The 18,833-nt window shown below is 56.0% G+C and overlaps 3 protein-coding genes across 4 annotated transcripts; 1 reads left to right on the top strand and 2 right to left on the bottom strand.

Moving 5' to 3' along the window:
• Positions 1 to 57: 57 nt before the first annotated feature.
• Positions 58 to 7,765, bottom strand: WDR46 (WD repeat domain 46). The gene is made up of 15 exons (XM_046639215.1): positions 7,450 to 7,765; positions 7,139 to 7,351; positions 6,957 to 7,037; positions 6,699 to 6,811; positions 6,488 to 6,575; positions 6,289 to 6,350; positions 5,929 to 6,033; positions 5,692 to 5,842; positions 5,432 to 5,567; positions 5,154 to 5,253; positions 1,212 to 1,525; positions 967 to 1,061; positions 708 to 803; positions 444 to 557; positions 58 to 331 (listed from the first exon to the last, which is right to left on the bottom strand). Exons 1-15 carry the CDS (start codon positions 7,606 to 7,608, stop codon positions 230 to 232), a joined length of 1,929 nt encoding a protein of 642 aa, XP_046495171.1. The 5' UTR covers positions 7,609 to 7,765; the 3' UTR covers positions 58 to 229.
• Positions 7,766 to 7,954: 189 nt separating this feature from the next.
• On the top strand, positions 7,955 to 10,285 carry PFDN6 (prefoldin subunit 6). Its single transcript, XM_046639218.1, has 4 exons — positions 7,955 to 8,260; positions 8,520 to 8,590; positions 8,672 to 8,796; positions 9,048 to 10,285. The coding sequence occupies exons 1-4, from the start codon at positions 8,197 to 8,199 to the stop codon at positions 9,175 to 9,177; spliced, it is 390 nt and encodes a 129-aa protein (XP_046495174.1). The 5' UTR covers positions 7,955 to 8,196; the 3' UTR covers positions 9,178 to 10,285.
• Positions 10,098 to 17,615, bottom strand: RGL2 (ral guanine nucleotide dissociation stimulator like 2). 2 transcript variants are annotated; one of them, XM_046639214.1, is made up of 18 exons: positions 17,177 to 17,315; positions 16,751 to 16,950; positions 15,385 to 15,468; positions 14,947 to 15,125; positions 14,766 to 14,816; positions 14,387 to 14,684; positions 13,866 to 14,117; positions 13,679 to 13,782; positions 13,503 to 13,587; positions 13,352 to 13,420; positions 13,094 to 13,168; positions 12,472 to 12,504; positions 12,230 to 12,351; positions 12,038 to 12,133; positions 11,843 to 11,954; positions 11,444 to 11,734; positions 10,901 to 11,015; positions 10,098 to 10,774 (listed from the first exon to the last, which is right to left on the bottom strand). In XM_046639214.1, the coding sequence occupies exons 2-18, from the start codon at positions 16,907 to 16,909 to the stop codon at positions 10,563 to 10,565; spliced, it is 2,337 nt and encodes a 778-aa protein (XP_046495170.1). In that variant the 5' UTR covers positions 16,910 to 16,950; positions 17,177 to 17,315; the 3' UTR covers positions 10,098 to 10,562. The 2 variants fall into 2 exon arrangements, with proteins under 2 accessions (XP_046495170.1, XP_046495169.1); XM_046639213.1 differs by lacking the exon at positions 16,751 to 16,950 and having other exon boundaries at positions 17,177 to 17,615.
• Positions 17,616 to 18,833: the final 1,218 nt, after the last annotated feature.

The raw sequence follows: 18,833 nt of genomic DNA, 5'->3' as shown, positions 1-18,833 counted from the left end.
TCCTAGAGTAGCCCTATGCTGGGCAAGGGGAGGAGAACAGGTCCACAGGACGATCCAGACACATTATCCAAAAACCACCTTCTTCTTTAATACCAACCCACCCCAGGAGCCAGCTCTCCAGCTGCCATTGGAGAAGAGGCATACTGCCCCCTCCTTATTCCAGGGACAGGGCCATTTCGCCACAGGCGATCTTGGGGAGAGATTGTTCCCAGGCCCCCCTGGAGCTAGCTCAGTGCACAAATCTGTCCAGGGCAGATGGCCGGGGCCCCAGGGGCATGGCCTTCTTCTCTTGCTTCTGCGCCTGCTGCTCCAGGCTCTGCCGGACTTTTTCCTGGGTGAGGAGACAGGGTCAAGCTAAGAAAGGGCAAGCCAGCAAGGCCAGAGGCACAAGCAGGAGGGTGCAGCCCGTGGGAGGCCTGGCCCACCTCCCAGTGCTCATTTACCCGGTGCTCTTCATCCATGACCTTCCTCTTCCTCTTCACCAGGCTTGCTGTCGAGCTTCGGCCCTTCTGTTTTGGCTTTGGCTGGAAGGGAGCCTTGGCCTCGGGGTCATAGCCCTGAGGGAGAGGACAGGAGTGAAATCTCTAACAGCCTCGGAGGGAGAGAACTGTGGCAGCACCCACCTGCTGCACCGCACTTCTGGGGACATGGTAGGGAGAGGACGTGGGGGTAAGGAGGGCCTGAGCACTCAGGGGCCTGCTCCCTACCAGCCTCTCTATCCGCTCCTTCTTCTCCTGCTCCAAAGAGATGACATCAACCTCTGCCAGGGCTCGTGGATCCAGACAAATGAGTTCTGCAGGTACCTGGAGGTGTCACAGAGGAACAAGAATGGGTAAGGAGCCACAGGAGGGTGACCCCAAAGAGGGATAGAATTTAGGGAGGCCAATGAGTCCCACTCTTCCAAGACCCTCGGCATGGGGAGCTCTCCCTACCTCCAGTCCCAAAGCACACACAGCAAGTCCTCACCTTCTCCAGCAGGGCCTTCACCTCCCACTCCTGGCGCTGTTTGCGGCTCCTGTACGGGTTACTCTCTAGGCCGTCAAAGTTGGGCTCAGCAGCCCCTGGAGGGAGGGAGGAGCAAGGAGCCATAAATAGGAACCCAGTCCAGCAGCTCCAGCCAACCAAGCCCCTTTGCTCCTGGCTGTCTTGGGCTCACTCAAACTGCTACCCAGAGTTCACTCACTTTGAGCCCCACCCCCTGGTTCACTCACCAGGGACCAGCATGCTGGTGATGCCCCCACTGTGCCCCACCCCCAGCACATCTTCAAAGGGGCAGAACTGAAGGCCGTGCACATGGCCTGAGAGCCGGTGGGTGAGGTAGGGCTGCTCCAGGGAGGGTGGGCTGGCCTTGCCCGGCCCAGCCCATATGTTGACCACATCACTCATTCCTGCAGCCAGAAGTCCCCGCTGGGAGAAGGCCAGGTGCCCTGCTCCCTGGGGCAGGGTCCGAGCGCTCAGAGGCTGGAAGGTCCCTCGCAAGTCAAAGATCTTCAGCTGGTGGTCCAGGCCAGAGGTGGCCATGTGCCTGGGGGAAAGGGGGAGATCACTTAATCTGTAGTATGGGCTTAGTGAGCAGGCCTGTGGCCAAATCCAGGCATCAAGTCTGGTTGGGGAGAAAAAGACTAATAATGATAGTAACCACTACCATCACAGCAAACACTCCACAGGCATCTTCTCAGTTATGTGTCATATAACTCAGCACTATCTGTATTTCTCTTTTACAGATGAGGAATCTGAAGCCCAGAGAAAAGAGATCAGGGTGAGTGGAGGAGCTAGAATTCAAGTCAGGCCTGTTTCTTTACTATCTGCCCTCTTACCTACTCAAGACGTGTGACCAAAGGGAGAACGCACTGGACAGTCTGTATCTAAACGTGCTGTTCCACTGCACGGACAGGCCGCACAGCGGCTCAGCGAAGGGAAGGACTGACCACGGGGGCGGGGAGGACTTCGTGGGAAATTTGGAATTTGAGTCTTTCTAGGTGGTTCTCAAGAAAGGACAAGAAACTGAGATATAGCAGGTACAAATGACTTAACGTGAGAGTGTGGACACAGGACAGAGGCAGGCGTTGTTTTCAGCAGTGGTGGGAAATATGGTCAGGAGGATCAGGAGGGGACAAATTGCAGGGGCTTTTGAAAGTCAGACTGAGGACTCAGTCCCCAACACTGCTCTCCAGCATGACAAGCCACAGGGTGAGGACTGCATGGACCTGAGCAACACCCCTGGGAAGCAATGAAGCCATGCACTAGGGGGCCCTGCCCTGCCCCCTCTTTCCCTGCAAGGAGGGCGGGCAAGGCTGGGGACCAACCCCTCCAAGCAATCGTGCACCTTCAGAGGGTGGAGCTTCTACCTGCGTTCAAGTTCTTCCTCAGAGGAGGCTGAAGGGGACCCACCAGGCCAGCGGATGCATGTTTGCCAAGGGGTCAAGGCCTCTCTTTCTAGCCTTGGCTGTGAACCCAGGAGAAGGGGACTGAAGAGTTCCTATGAGCAGAGACTTGCCCTGTGATGGGGCCAAATAGAGGCAGTTAGCTACTTCTCCAGACAAGACAAGACAATGAGGGCCCCAACTCCACCAGAAGCAAGGGCCATCAGTGCAAACCAGGAATTAACTGAGGGCTCCTGAGACACAGGGCCACACCCTTCAGTGAGCCAACAACTGAGAGGCACATGCTGGCTCCTCACCCCATACACGCCCACCTTCCACACAGGGATCCCCGGTGCCAGTACCAGCTCGCTGGCCAGATGGGCATCCAGGCCACACTACCCTGCTACTAAACTTGCAAGAAACAGTCCAGCTTTGAGAATCCAATACAATCCTAGTGCAAGCTTCCAAGAAAGCCTCTTGAGGAAGACAGTAAGCCTCATCTCTGGAGCCTCTGTGGCTTGTCTAAGGCACTGCTGAGGAGAACCAGAGACAAGCAGGGGTGGGCCTAAGATCAGGGACCAGAGCCCTTCAGCATCAAGATGTTGACCAGACCTCGGTGGACTAACCGATTAAGCCCTGGGCACAGGAGCAGCTGACCCGGGCAGCCTGGGGAAGGCAAGCTACAGCTTCGGTCCAGGGCCCACAGAGGGCAGAAAACCTTGGGACAGGCCTCCCTACTCTAGCAGAACCACACTGGCACAGATACGGACTAAAAGGGCGGAACCAAACCATTTGTCCACAAAGATACAACTATGGGACGCCAAGGGGGTCTGAGCGGCTGGCAGGCTTTCATAAGTTGGTGGCCACTGGGCTTTTCCTTTTCCTGTTTTTCCTTAAAACCACTTAAAAATAAAGTTCTATAGTTTATACTTAATGCAGATGATGCCTGGGCAGCAGTGTATAAGGAGGAGAGCAGCTGTGGAAAAGATTGTTCTGGCAGCACACCCAGGACATGGCAGGAGGAAGAACTGGAGGCTGGAAACGCTGTGAGCATCATGCATGCCCATGGAGACAGCAAGGATGGAGAGCAGACTTGGAGGGACCCTTGAGGGGAACAACAGTCAGAACATCACAGGGGTCATGAGTAGTCATGAAATGATGCCACCAAAGCAAGTAGCAGAGCCTGGACACCCAGAACGCACTCAGTGATCGGTGCTTTTGATTCCTGCTATTACTGATGGCTGAAAAACACATGGCGGAGTAGCTAGAGGTATTAAAAAAGTCATATTTTAGGTGACAGGAAAATGTGGCAGAAAGGGAGCAGGCAAGGAGGAACTTTGGGAGAGAAGTGACCTATCCAGGGATGGACACATGCAGTCTGGGGTTCTAGAAGACAACCGAGTAGAAACTAATGTATCACCTGGCCAATGATTCCCGGAAACCAGAGCCACCTGTTTTTGTAAATAAAGTGCGTGAAACACCACGCTAGGGCAGGCTCAATGGCAATGCATCCTTATACCCCCAGAACCTTAGTGCAGAGCCCAGCCTGCAGCAGGTGCCCAATGAATGCCTGACAGATAAAAGGAGTTAGAGGAAAACACATGGGAATTTGTGTGGAAACAGTCTGCCAGATCCAGACATACATACGGATCAGAACAGCTGTGGAAATGCCAGTACTCTCTCAGGAAGAGCAGAGATTCAAAGCGGACCCACCACCCCTCCCCTCACGGCACCAGCCAGACCTAAAGAGCACGATCATCTTCACTGAGGACGAGAATGAAAGACGGTGCTCCCTATTCTCTGGGCACCACACTAAACTCTCCATGCCTTAATTAATGTCTACCAGCGCTCTATGAGCTAAGCCCAGGGCTGGGCAGACTACAGCCCATGAGCCAAACAAAGCCGCCCACCACCTATCTCTGAACAGCCTATAAGCTAAGTTTTAAGCAGTTGGAAAAAAATCAAAAGAATAATATTGTGAGATGTGAAAATTAAAGAAAACTCAACTTTCAGTGTCCACAAATAAAGTTTTATTGGAACACAACCACATTCCTTCCTTTACTTATTCTGTGGCTGCTTTTGCATTATAAGAGGACGGTAAAGTGGCCAAGATAGACACCGTGTATGGCGTCTTATCGCTTCGCACTGCTGCCTGGCATGCGACAAGTCTCGGTGACATGGTTATAATTTGACAGCATTTTGAGCACCTCACAGACCACCTATCTCATCATTTATCTGTGTGAAAAGATGTTTCCAAAGATAAAATATAGAAAATCTCTCTACAGATCAGCATTAACAGACAAACATTTGCAATTGAGTTTGGTGATCTGGAACACTAACTTTGAACCTCAATTAAGCAAAATGTTATCTTCAAAAAGAGGAATCTAATTCTTCCCGTTTGTAGACCTGTACTACAAAAATATTGTATTAAATTATTATATTTTGTATTTCGTTGCTTAAAAATTTGTGCTTTGTTTTCTCTGTTGTTATCTACTTACATAATACGCTTGATTTTGCCTCTTGGCCAGCAAAGCCTAAAATATTTACCACCTGGCCCTTTACAGAAAAAGTTTGCTGAGCTAGACACTCATGTCCCCACTCTCAGGGTGAGGAAGATGTGGCACAGAGAGGTTATGTAACTTGCCCACACTTACATGGCTGGTCAATGGTAACATCAGGATTTATCTAGGCAGCCTGGCTGCAGAGTCTGTGCTCCTGAAGGCACACTGACTTCTACGCCTTCCTGCCCAGCTGTGACCCCAGCACCTCATGACCAAACAAGTGACTTACGTGCCTGTAGAATCTACAGCCACAGCCCGGACCCCACCACGGTGACAGAGAATCTTCGCCAGTGGCTCCTTCACGGCTGGACTCCATAAGGACACAGTACCTGGAAGTCAGACGAAGAGAGCTGAAGTTACTAATAGGGCACTGAGGTGATTAAACCTGGGGAAAATGGGGACTCAAGGCCAAGAGGTAACAAGAGAGGGAAGTAAAGTATTGGTGAAGTACAATATAGAACAAAGCACGTCAGGATAGTCAGAGTCAAAGCCCAGCCAGGGACAGACCATTGCTGTGTCCGAGATGGATGACGGCATTGTAAGGGTTCTGAGTCATGACGTCGAGCCGTCCAGCCCGAGCATTCAGAGCTGCCACGATCTTTCCCACTGACACATCCAGGTAGGTCAGAAACCCCGTCTCCGACTATAAGAGGGAGAGAGAGAGAATGAGTCCCGATTGCCCTCTGTCCTCCCTCTGCCATGATCCCAGAGGAGGGGCGGTCTTCTCAGGAGCTGCCACCTCGTCCCTGTGCTCCTCAGCCACTCACAGCTGTGGCCAGGAGGAAGTGGAAAGGCAGGAACTCAAGTCTAGTGATGCGGTCACAGCGGCGGATGCAGTGGAGCTCGATGCCCTGGTTGTCGTAGATGTGAAGCCAGCGGTTCTGAGCGACAGCAAGCAGTGCCTCTGAGTGCAGAAACCTGGGAGGAGGGCACGAGCGGTTCAGTGGGAAAGGGGGTCATGGGCTGTCACTCAATCAGGGATGGGCTGTCTCACTCCCACTGACCGGATGTCCCGCACAGCTTCCATGACATTGATCTCACACATGAGCTTCTTTGTCACCCAGTCAAGGGCGGCCACATGACCCCGGCGCCCTCCAAAAGCCAGGTGCCTGTTGGAGGTGAGGGACAGGCAGGGTGTCAGTGCAGGGGAGCGCCTGACTCAGACCTGTTGAGGTCTGCCCCAGGCCAGCCCCTCCTCCCCAGGTGAGAGGAAAGGTGTTGAACAAGCTCACTCTCACAGGTGAGCAAATCCCAGGAGCCGCCCCACTCCAAACACACGCTGGTGTGGCTGAGGCGGGCATGGCTGAAGTGACGAGGAGACAGGCCTATGTCCTAGTTCCAGAGTCACTGGAATGCAACCTTACCTCCCAGTTCGAGAGTAATTCAACCTGTAGGGTCCAAACTGTCTCAAGTTCAAGTCAAAATGCTGGGAAAGTAAAGAGTTAAAAAAAAAAATCATGAAAGAATTGGCTCCTTTCAGTAATTCCCTCTTCTAGTCCCCACTTCCATCTTGCTCTGCACCACCAATCAACTCATTGGCCCCCTTTCCACCCTCAGGCTCACCTTGGCTGCACTTGCAATGTCCACAGCCTCCACGATGTCTGCCTGGCGTATCTTTGCTGTGTCCTCCCCATCCTCCCCTTCCAGAAAGCTGCAAGTGAGTGTTAGGGTTGCAGTAAAGCTTCCTAATATGAAGTCAGTGTACCAACATAAAAATGAGAAAGGAGAGTCCCATAAAGCAGAGGCTGGGGAGCCCGCATTAGGGTCCACTTACCCAGGTTCCTCAGCAAGCAGCAGCTCAGAACGAGCAGCTTTGACACTTATTTCCTCTTCCTCAGCTTCAGCCACCTCAAGTCGGCTTCGGGTTTTGGACTTAGAATGTGGCAGCTATAACATCGTTGGTGGTAGAGGAGAGCGAGACAAACCAGAGAATATGTGAAGGCACAAGAGAGCCCACCTGGCCCCGCCTCCACCCAACTCACCCAGACACTCTCAGCCTGCAACCCCTCCCTACTCTCCGGCTGGTCCTCACCTTTTTGGATTTGTCAATGCGACAGAACTTCTGAGCCAACTCCAAAGGGACGGGAGCGGGGCCTGGAAATGGGTCCTGCGCCTGGGGCAGTGAGGAGGCAATTAACAGACAGGCTCGGGTTGACCCCAACCCTCGCACCCTCAAAGCACTTGCCCCCACACCATATCAGGTCCCAGGCTCACCCCGGACAAACTCCGCTCAGGCTCCGGATTCCTCCGTTCTCGGGGTTTCTTCGGGAGTTGGGGCTTCTTGGAGATCCGAGACTTCTTCGGGATGTAAGTGTTCTTGGACCTTTGGGGGCGGAGCTCTCGATTCCTCTTCTTGTTACCAGGGGGCCCTGGAGAGGCTGCGGCAGCTGTCGGAGTGGTCTCTTCCTCCCAGTATCGCCGCGGTTTCTACCGGCAGATCAGGAGCCCTGATACTCCGCTGCCCGCGCCCCGCCCCTCCAACCCCGCAGTTAAAAACTTCCCTTCCACCCCAGGGAGGCCTCTACCTTCTTCTTGGACTGAAATTTGACGTTCTTGGGCGGGACATCCCTGCCCGGCTTGGGGGCCGTCTCCATCCAGCCCACCCCAACCACGATCCACGTGCAAACTCCTCTCAGCTGTCCCACAGTCGGCTTGGGAACTCCCGGAAGTCCTCTGGCCCTCATCCAATCAGCACGCACCAGGTCTGAAGCCTTCCAGGCGCCATCTTGAGTGAGGGCGAGCTCTCTGTGGAGGGGCCGGGCAGCCTTGGCGTCGCCCTCTGGGGGCGGCAGCTTTTGCCCGAGTAATGAAAGAAAGGCAAGTCCGGGGCCAGGGCCCAAGGAACGGAGCAGTTTCTTTTTCCAGCTTCATTTCCCCATCTTGCCTAAAACCTTCCGAGGCCAGTCTTTTTAGCAGAACACCACTGTTTAAACACGTCAAAACTACAGTTCCCGGCATGCGTCAGAAGACAGCTTCCGGCGCCGTCTTTTCCCAGCAGTCTTTGTTTACTTCCGGGTTTATTAATACTGAAGGGAGAACGTGAGTAGGGTAGCGTGTCGGTTGAGGGGTTTGGGGTCTCGTTTCGCCCGCAACCGTCTGGGGCCGAGGCAGAGTCCGTATCCGTGACGCGGAGAGGCTGCGGTGACCCGAGAGGCTGCCTCTCAAGAGCGCTGTCATTTCCGCAGGCCAGGCCAGAAAGGGGAGCTAGGGCGCCTTCCAGAGTGTGAGACCCAGCGCCCCTCGCCCGCTCCCCGCAGGTTTCCGTCCCCGCCATGGCTGAGCTGATCCAGAAGAAGCTGCAGGGAGAAGTGGAGAAATACCAACAGCTACAGAAGGGTAAGGGAGCAGGATCGGTGTAGCCTCGCCCCAGTCGCCTCACTGACTCAGAACCCAAACCAGGATGTTTTCTGCCGCACCCAGGCCCCACCGTGCAGCCCCTTTCTCGCCCACTGACCGCGGCCTCCATCCTTGTCCACTTCCTCAGCTCCGTTTTCTTCTGACCAGGATTGTGGGGGGGGGCGTGTGTGGGGGGGGGGGGGGGGGTGTCGAGTGGCACATTTGATGTCTCTCATCAACTCCTTTCTTCCATCCCCAGACTTGAGTAAATCTATGTCAGGGCGGCAGAAGCTTGAGGCGCAGCTAACAGAAAATAATATCGTGAAGGAGGTGAGAAACTGGGATTTGTGGGTCGAGGAGGGACCTGTCCTGGCAATGATTCTGATCATATATATCCCATTCCTCCATTAGGAACTGGCCCTACTGGATGGGTCCAACGTGGTCTTTAAACTTCTGGGTCCGGTGCTGGTCAAACAGGAGCTGGGGGAGGCTCGGGCCACAGTGGGGAAGAGGCTGGACTACATTACAGCTGAAATGTGAGTCCTTGCTCCACTGCCCTGTGGCACAGGTGACACCGCTGGAGTAGAGGGGTTGAGGAGCCATGTAGAGTAGCTCTCCAGAGTAGCCCCCAGTTGTCCGGTTCCTCCAACCCCTTCCCTTTTAACCCCCTTCTCCTCCCTCCCCTAGATCTCAAGTGTTCCACCAATCTCTTTCTTGCTTTCAGTACCCTCAGCAGTAACTCTCACTCATTGCTCCTTGTTTCTTTGTCTCTCTTGCCTGTCCTCAGTAAACGATACGAATCCCAGCTCCGAGACCTTGAGCGGCAGTCAGAGCAACAGAGGGAGACCCTTGCTCAGCTGCAGCAGGAGTTCCAGCGGGCCCAGGCGGCAAAGGCAGGGGCTCCTGGGAAGGCCTGACCCCGTGGTGGGGGGAAGGGGAGGGGAGGGAACGAGGCAGCTCTAGGGTCTATACCGTAGCTAATAAAATGTGAAAACCCCTGGCTGTTTTCTGACCAGCCACTTCTGTTGTAATTGTCTCCATCCATTCCCCTGGCCCTTTCCACTGTATATGTACATCACCTACATTACTCCCTCAGGTCCAGATTTTTGGAACTGCAATCTTTCTATGGCAGAGGAATCCTTCTTTCTCGAGACTAAAATTTGAAATGTCTCAAACCTACTACTTGCCTGTATGTACAACCGTTAACTCCCACTTATCTTGGTTGGCACTCCTCTTTAGGAAATATGAGAAGGGCATTTACAATGTAACAATTGTTGGAAAGGGCAGTTTAATTGAAGAACTTACAGTTCTCTACCTGAGACCCCAGGGTAAACTGCGGTGATCCTTTTTGCTATGATTGCTTGTCATCCCCCAGGTAGCCCTGGCATCCCTCTTAATCCTTTTAAACCTCTCTCTTCCCAGAATTTGTTTGAAGATAGTTTAAACTGACTTAAAATCCCAAAACATAATGTTTTGTGATGTTTTAAGTTCTCCAAGTTTGTACATTGTCCACAAAGTTGTTCTTCCATTTCTTTGTCTTAATTTGTTTTAGAAACTTGCAGCCAGGGGAGGTCTTCACACTGATCACTTTAATTGGGTGGCTGCTAGTTGACATGGGTCTCTGACAACTGAGGAGAAAAATTTAAGAGCAAAGAAAGGGACCAGGGGTGGAGAAATAAGCCATTGTGAGGAAACCATTTTCCCCAGCAGCTCACTTTCAGCTCTTCGTGGGGATAGAAAACACTGGGCCCCTTCTTGTTCCATGGTGTCTGCCTTCAGCCAGCTCCCCACCCTCACTCCCAGCAGCTAGTTCCCACACACTGCAAGGACAGGGGAGTAGAATTCAGGTAGTGTTTTGGTTTATTATCTTAGTGTCACAGTGACAGGATCCCCCAGAGTAGGACAAAGAATTCCTAGTAGAACCTGCTTTGTGCCATCTCCTCCCCAGAGCTCAGAGCCTCTAGGCTTTTCCTCTCCCCTTACTTCTAGGCCTTTCCTTGGCCCTGGCATGCTAGAATATGGCTAGGAATCAGAAAATGATCCCTTTCCCCAGCACTAGCCGTGTGCTGCATTCATGGAAAGTGGGGAGCTATACACAGGTGTCCAACCTGGTTACCGAGATTACCAGTTCCTACAGGGCTGGCTCTCATGTGTCTGGTAAATTAGCGGCACTTCACTGCCCCAGGGTGGTTAGCCACCTTTCTGGATTTTTTCCCAGTGCGACATAACTGCCACCATTCAGGATGGCTACCCACATCTGGTGTGGCCACCATGAGTTTTGTGAGCCAAGAGGGCTTCCTCCTCAGAACAGTGCCCGGGCGATCTTCCTCCCTTTGGCCTTGATCCTGGGAAAGGAGCCCCCTCGTCCCTCGCTTGGGGGAGTTCCTGAGGCAGAGGGACTGCTGGTGAGGCCCAGTGTAGCGGCCGAGGGCCTTCGCCGCTGCCGCAGGAGGAAATCGTGTGAAGCTCCATCCATAGCATAGAAGACATTAGCCGAGGGTGGGATGGTCAGCTCTGTAGGTTCAGAGAGGGGGTGTCAAGCACAAACACAGTCATTCCCCCAACAACCACCCGGATGTGGAAGCTCTCCCACTGGGGGGCACCACTCTCCTGAGTCTGCCTCCCCTCACGGCCTCTGACCTCGCTCCCCTGGTAGCAGCTGCACTAGCTCATACTCCGAAGCCACCGCAGAATCACGATTGTTTTTCTTAAGGACACGACTGATGACACTTGGAGCCTTGTCCTGGCTTGTCACCTGGCACCACAGGAGACCAAAAGAGCAATAAATTGGCCATGATGACCTCTATTTCCCATCCTTTCAACCCTAGCTACTGATCCCAACCAAAAAAGGTTACCCATGTCCAGCACTTCAGAGTGAACAGGGAAACCCAATGTGGTGGCTCTCCGTACTCCACAGGCCAGCCCACATGGTGCCCAGTGAAACAGGGCTGCTTCCCTGTGGGCAACTGCTGTTGGTTAGGAAAACCTAATATGGCCACCAAAAGTTCAAGGTGCAGCAGCTAATGCAAAGTAGCCTTCAAAATAAAACAGGGCTGTGAAAACCAAAGGTCAGAATTAAAACTACAATCATCCTCCCATTTGGCTGTTCAAACCTTAGACAACATCTATCATCCCACAAGGCACCATCCTTCACCCCCACCTCCCAGCCCAGGGATCCCTCACCAAAATGCTCTTGTAGACACTGCCATCTTCCCCCAGCTCCATTTGGACGCGGATGATTCGGCAATCAGAGGCTCCTGACCCAGACCCCCCTGCCCCGTATCCGGTCCCCCTGGAGGCCCCTTCTGTACCCCCGCTGAGCGGGGAGCCACAGGAGGCTGAGCGGCGGTGACCTCGAGAAGGCCTAGGGGAGGAGGCTGGGGGAGAGAGGTGGCTGGGGTCAGCTGGACTGTGCAGGGATGGAGTGCTTTCCAGGGCAGTGTCCAGAGACGAGACAGACGGCCACTTCATGTGCTGGGGACAAACAACATGGGGGACTGGCGTGAAGGCAGGGAGGTCAAGGAAGAAACATTCACAGAGTCAGGGTGAGTGTTGAGGTCAGAGGTCAAGAACAGAGCTCACCTGGGCTAGCCGGGTCAGCAGAGGAGCAGGGGTTCCAGGCACCTCATCTCCTCCGACACTGGGCCGGTCCCAGGAGACCAGGGGGGTGGGACCCCCAACAGAACCCAGAACCCTGGAGTGGCAGGAGATTGGGAAGGTCAGAGGAAGAAGGGCAAGTCTCTTGGAGACTTGCCCCCCAACCGCTGACTCTCTCACTCTGTCCACTGTGAGACGACCAGCATTGGCCGAAGCACCCGTGGGGCAGGAGGGTCACTGGTACCAGATGGCTCCACCTCACAGGACACACGATGGCTGAGGAGGGGGGCAATGGCCAGAGATTAGGACATGACACACTGACCCTCACACCCAGCCTGAGCCCTGGAGTCTCAACCTCACCCAGCCAGTCACCTCTGGGCCTCTGTCAGTGACCGGAGCCCCTGTAGCCACTGCTGGATATCAGGGTCAGGTCGGAGGTCATAGCCACGACATTCATTCTGGAGCCGCCGCAGCTCAGAAAGGACAGCAAACTCCTAAGAAGGAGACTTCAGACTGCAGGAGCCAAAACTCAGGGAGCCCTGACTTTCCCCTCCCTCTTCCCTTTCTGGGACACAGCTAGGGGTGTCTAGCATCCCACCCATCACTCCCCTCACCTTCCTCCGCTTGTCAAAATTGATGTATCCATTCTGCAAAGATAAGGGGGATCGGGTGAGAGTCCCAACCCTGCCACACAGAGACCATGGCCCCTCTCCCAAACACCACATCCACATCCAACTCATACACACTTCCCTCGGCCTCTTGACTCCTCCATCCCGCCCCCTCCTTCCCCTCCTGTCTCTCATGGCCTAAGCACTCTACCTTACCCTTTACATTGAACATCACTGTGTCCACTTCACAGATGAGAAAATTAAGGCTCCGAGAGGATAAGGAATTTGCCCCAGGTCCCAGTATTTGTGTATTTAACAAACTACATATGCTTACATTTCAGGTAAGGTACTCGCCAAATGTTAATTCATTTAACCCTCATAATAACGAGCTGATGTAGATACTGTCACTAGTTTCCCATTTACAGATCACTAAGGCACAAAGAGGTTAAGCAACTTGCCAAAGCAACAGAACCAGAACCCAGCAATCTGGTTGGTTCCAGGGTCCTGGCCCTCAGTGCTTAAGGGCTTAGGCACGCCTTGCAGCCCCTTTCTGGAGGGACAGCTGTGTGACCCTGAGGTCCACTTGTTCCATCATTGCAATGCACACACAAACACACACACCACTGACCTCCAGCTCATCCTTGGAGGCTGCATCCAGCATCACGAGGTCCTTCAAGAAGGTGCCAAGGTATGGGACCACACCCTGAGGTCAGAGATCAGAGTCAGACACCCCTACCACAGATCTGAGGGCTCTCCGTCCCTCTACTTTCCTATCCCATTGCCTCAGAGGACAAACTTAATTCTCCTCACCCACTGGGCCTCCCCTTTCCATCCCTCAGGCTGCTTCCCCCACACACTCCATGACCAACCCCCACTAGTCACTCACCCCACCCCGGGAGCCAGACCTCGGGGCCTTCTTGGAATTTGGCTCCAGCGAGGGCTGCAGCTTCACCTCCTGGTGGTGACAGAACAAGGGGATATGCGAGTGGGGCGGGGAGAGCAGGGATGGCTGGGAACGCCAGGGAATAGGGCCTTACCTGCAGGAGTAGCTCCCGGCTCTGGGAATAGTTATCCTCCTCAGAGAAAATCTGGCAAAGGCTAGAGAAGACTCTGAGACTGTCCCTGGGGGATGGAGGGCAGCAGTCTTGAGGATGGGCCTGGCTTGCCCACCCCTTCCCAGCCTGCCCCCGGTCCAGTGCCCCATCCTCCCCACCTGGCTGCTTCCCCCCAGGCTGCCCGAAGCCTGTGGATGGGGCTGGACTGCAGGGCCGATATAACAGCATAAACCGAAGAGAAGTTTCGGAGCAGACGGCACTCCTGTGGGGGTCACAGAGGGAGGCCATAGCTGTGGGACCTCTCTCCACACCACAGTCCCCATCAGGGCCGATCCTCTCTCTTACCTCTGCCACGCGGATCCACTTCTCCAGGAGCCGGGCCCTCTGAGGGGGACGGAGTGGCCGTACGGTCACCTCCCCAGGCCCCTCTCCAATTGAGGTAGCCCCCAGGACAGAACTGACCACTGCCCCTGCCACCTTATTGAACTGTGTGACAGTAGCTCGGACAGATGGGCAGAGGTGGGAATGTCCTGGCCGGTCTCTGTGCCCCCACAAGCTCCCCAGGCACTGAGAGGGGACCAGATTGAGAAACAGCTCCTGCCGGGCAGAGGTTGGAGGTTAAAGTTCATAGTCAAGTGAGGTCAGCCTTCCAGTACCAGGGGTGTAGGGATCTCAGGTAGCCAAGGAACCAGAGGGGCACAGGGCTTGAGGGAAACAACCAAGGGGAAATAGGGAAAGGTCAAAACTAGGTGGACAGAGGAGGCTGGGAGCTGGGTAGGGAAGGGCTGGAAGCAAGGAAGGGATCTGGAGTCAGGGAAGGTTAGTAAAGGGGCCAGGGGCATCGGGGTCAGAGGTCAGGGTCTCACCGCATCTAGCAGGGTCAGCTGTTCGGCCAAGTGGTCAGCGAGGAACACCAGGACATCCGTGGGGTCAGCAGGGGAATCGCCGGGGAGGGCCAGGGGCTTAGGAAGGTCGGAGGCCTGGGGGGCCACCCGGGACCGGAGGTTGCGGATGAGGTCAGCGCTGCCCCCCCCAACACCCTCCCCTGCTGCATACCCTGTACGAAGCAAGAAGCCCTCAAGCCGGTCAAGCTGACCCTTGACCTCAGAGCCAAAATCCTCAGGGTGAGAGGCCAGCCAGGTTGACAGTACAGAGATGGCTACCCTGGGAGAAGGAGAATCCAGGGGTCAGCCGTCAAGGAGCAGCTCGGGCAGACGGGCTGTGAGGTTATGAGGGCTCACTCACCCTTTAGTCCTCTCTAGTTCATCAGTAGGATGAGATTCAAGGGCCTCCAGTCTGGGGAGGGCAAGAGATTCTATCTGTCTATTTTTTCCAAACCCCCAGTGGCTTTGACTATTTGGGTGGGATATTCTGGCTTTAGAAAATCCAGACACCTCCATGACCCTTGGACCATTATGACCCTGACCTGTCAGCCACAAGTCCAAGCAGGGCAGGTGTGGAGGTGAAGGCCCGGTGGGTGGCCAGAAAGGCTGATGTGAAGGTCACATCAGCCCCTGATGTCCGGGCATCCAGCAGGTGTCTGACCAGGGCCTCCAGAGTGCCAGCTCGGAGCCTTCGGGAGGAACGCGGGGGAGGCGTTGGGGCCTGGGCGGGGAGAGAGGACCAGTCACTCACCCTTTAAACTTCAACTCTGCCCCTAGATCTCTGGGGAAAATCCCAGACCTAGGAGATGGTCTAGGCTCATTATATTAAGATTCAGAGAGGGCAGAAATCTTGACCAAGTCATACAGCAAAGTCTAGGTCTCCAGACTTTCAACCCAGCACTCTGGCCAGAAAGTCGACCAGGGGAAGGGGAACTGGGAAGTGATGGGTTAGAGGTGAGAAGCCAAAGTTATGATCTCACCAAGGGATCAAGAAGCTGATACTGGCGGCTTGTGACAGTAAAGATGGCACCATCCTCCTCCTCATCCCAGACAGACACAGGGGCCTGGAGGAGCAAGGAAGGGGAAGTCAGATAGTCCCACACCACCCCCCACTGCCCCCAGCCCTTACCCCCAGGCTCTACTCCTCCCTCTGTACCCCTCACCTGTGGTGGCGGGGGACAGTACCAGCGAGTGCGAGGGGTGGGGGGGGCTGGTGACCCCAGGTCTCCCCCACTGGGGCCCAAGCAGCCCCCCCCAAGCCGCCTCAGGGCCCGGTGGAGTCGGGGGGGTTGCAGTGGGGGAGTGGATGGAATGCAGGAACCCTGATCCTGGAGATTGCCGAAGCCCTTTCCCCCCAGAGCTGAACCCAACGCAGCAGAAAAGTAAGGTGCAAAGGAGAGGAGAGGGAAGCAAGAGAGGGAGACAGGCAGAGGCAGAGACCTTGAGAAGCTGAAACCTCAGTCACGGGCACAGCCGCATGCTCCGCCCTCCCCCGCAGGAACTGGCCAAGCTCAAAGAGGGGGTCCTTCCCCTTAGCCCCCTTCCCCCTGGCCCCTCAGCCCTGGAGACCCCCTCAAGGTGGCGGCTCCGATCCCGGTACAGGCAGGAGAAGGGGAAGTGAGGATGATGTCGGGGGGTAGACTCACAGAGTCACATGGCCCCGGCCCCTCCCCCAGCCGATCCCGAAAAACCAGCCCTGCCAGTCACCCTGACCTCACCCAGCCCCTAGACCCAGGAGTCCAGGGCCCGGGGCCCCAAATCCAACTTCTGGCCGCTCCTGAGGCCCCCAAACCTGCTCCTGGCCACCACCATTAGTCCCGGAGGAAAGCAGGTGACCACCACCCACTCAACCTGGGATCGTCCCTCGAGGTCCAAGAACCCTGGCTTCCCGCCTCCGCCCAGCGCCAGGCGGGAAATGGGGGAGGGGTCACGAAATCGAAGGGTTCCCTCCCCAATCCCAGAGTCAGAGGAGCCGGTTACTGTGGAAACAAACCCCTCCCCGCCAAACAAAAACAAGGGGAGACAGGGACCAAGACACAATGCCCAGAGAGGCAGGCACGCTCAGGCACAGGCGGAGAGGGCCAGAGACCCGCAGGAGAGCCAGCCAGCCAGACGCTCCAGACAGTAACAGGGCAGGTTCCTGCGGGCAGGTCCTGAGTCACAGTGCCACAGAGAACCACAGAAACGCCGGGACTCCCGGCAGCGGGGAGACGGGCAGACACCCAGCAGGAGGCGCGGAAATAACTGAGACAGACAGGAAGAGACGGAGGGACACAGAAACACGGAGAGAAAAGGTGGAGAGTCTCCGAAATACATACCCACTACCTCCCACCACCCGCATCTCACCTCGTCTTCTTCCTCCTCCTCCTCTTCCTCCTGCCCCCCGCCCACGCCCCGGCCACCTGGGCCCCCACCCTCTTCGGGGTCTCGACTCCGGAAGCTGCTCAGCACGACTCCCCCGGGGGGGCTCGTGTCCCAAAGCAGCCGCAGGGGCCGCGGGAGCATGGCCGAGTGAAGGAATCAGCGGGGTCGGGCCATGGGGGCGCCTGGGGAGAGACAGTAGGGGGGCAGGTGGAGAGTCAGGTGGGCGCGGGGGAACCAAGAGGGGAGGGACGCGGGTGAGTGTCTAGGTAACCGGATGGGAGTCCCGCAGGGAGGCGGGGGCGGGGGCGGGGGGCGACACAGGGGTAGAATAGGTCCTTTTTGCATTTTGGGGATGAGTGGGTCACGAGTACGGCAATGGGCAGGGTCATAGGGTGCTCTGGCTCTGACCTGCTCGGGAGGGGTGGGGGCAGCGCGGGTCCCGGGCCGCTGTTCCCGTCGGTCTCCGGCCCCTGACCGAGTCCCCGGACCAAGTCCTTTCCCCGGCTTTTCCGCAACCCCCTGTACCCCCCCGCAAGGCTCCCGGGCCCTCCCGCCCTTTCCGCTCCCCCCACGTCCGCCCGCTCCGAGAGCGGGAGCCAAAAAGGGAAGGAAGTGAGGACAGGAGCCAGGGCCGCGGACTAGGGGAGCGCTGGACGCCCAGGGGCCGGGACCCAGGAGCCCGGGTCCCAGCTCCGCTGTGCTCAGGCCCCCTCCATTCCGGGATCCTGGAGCCCACGTCGCCCCGCACTGTATTGGGATAAAGATTCCAGTCTTCAGCCCCCAGGGGAGGGCAAGAGCAGAGTTTGACATTCCCCTGCCCCACACAACGTCATGGCGAGAACTCCCGCTGGCAGCGTTTCAGGCGAGGAGAGACCCATTCCTCCACCCACAGGGTTACAGTCCGCACCCCCACCCACGCGTGCAGCGGACGGAAATCCACTCCGGGTTTTCCGAAGAGCCCTGGGTGGCCGCCCTCTCGTAAGGGGGCGGAGCAGGAAGCCGCCGCATCCGGCTCCAGAGTCGGCGCTCCGGGGTTTCCGGCTCCAGGCCGGGATCTCGGCTCCCCGGCGATCCTCCCCGCGAGAGCCTGTCGCTGGAGGGGGCCTGTTCAGCATGGGTGGCGCCCGACCCCCAACTGTTTCGAAGGGGCGTTGGGTGTCGCCAAGGCGTTTGAGAGGTCGGGGTGACTGGAAGGGACCAGAGGTGATTGGAAGAGCCACTGCGCTTGGACAGGGGAAACCGGGTAGAATGACACATCCCATTGGAAGCACTGGAACACAACTTTATTCCCACATGTTAGACCCGCTCCCCGCGTCGGTCTGGGCGACCGTCCTGCTCCTCAGAAGTCCCTAAGCCGAGCCGCCGCTTCCTTCGTCCCATAGTCATTTGATCCAACACCTGTTATTGAAGACTTAGGACGAAAGACTCCAATTTCTTATGTTGAGCGCCCTCCAGTGGGCGCCAGGCGTGTGCGGCGCGGGGCCTACAGCAGTGGACAGACAGGCCGGTCCTTGCCTTCGAGGGGCCGACAGTCCGGGACAGGAGACAGGCATTTAGGAAGGACTGCGCAGTCACTTAAACACAGCCGTGGTGAGCCGCACAAGAGGGGCACGCGGCGGTCTGAGGGGAATGGCGAGGCTCACCTGATCTGGAGCCCAGGGAGGGCGAGGGTGGACCAGGCAGAGGGAACAGAGCACTGGGCCCCGGGGAGGGCGGGAGGCCAGTGAAGGAAAGGCATAGCCTTCGATGTGATGAGCACTGAGAAGAGGGCCAGAGGGCACTAGGTGGGGTGGAGAGGTAAGCAGTTGATCCAGCGCGGGAGAGGCGGAGGCCAAGGCAAGAAGAGTGGATTTGATCTCTAGAACACGGGTTCTCCAAGTGTGGTTCCTGCCCCAGAGGTCCCTGAGACTATTTCCAGGGGTATGCGAGGTCAAGACTATTTTCATAACAATACTAAGATGTTATTTACCTATTTCACCATCATTCTCTAAAACATGTACATGGGAGTTTTCCAGAAGTTCGTGTGTATTGACATTGCCTTCACAGTTAATGAAATGTGTGCTTG

The sequence above is a fragment of the Equus quagga genome, chromosome 15, assembly GCF_021613505.1.
Source record: "Equus quagga isolate Etosha38 chromosome 15, UCLA_HA_Equagga_1.0, whole genome shotgun sequence".
Classification (NCBI taxonomy): domain Eukaryota; kingdom Metazoa; phylum Chordata; class Mammalia; order Perissodactyla; family Equidae; genus Equus; species Equus quagga.
Note: the sequence above shows the minus strand (reverse complement) of the source record. Positions and strands in the feature narration are given on the sequence as shown.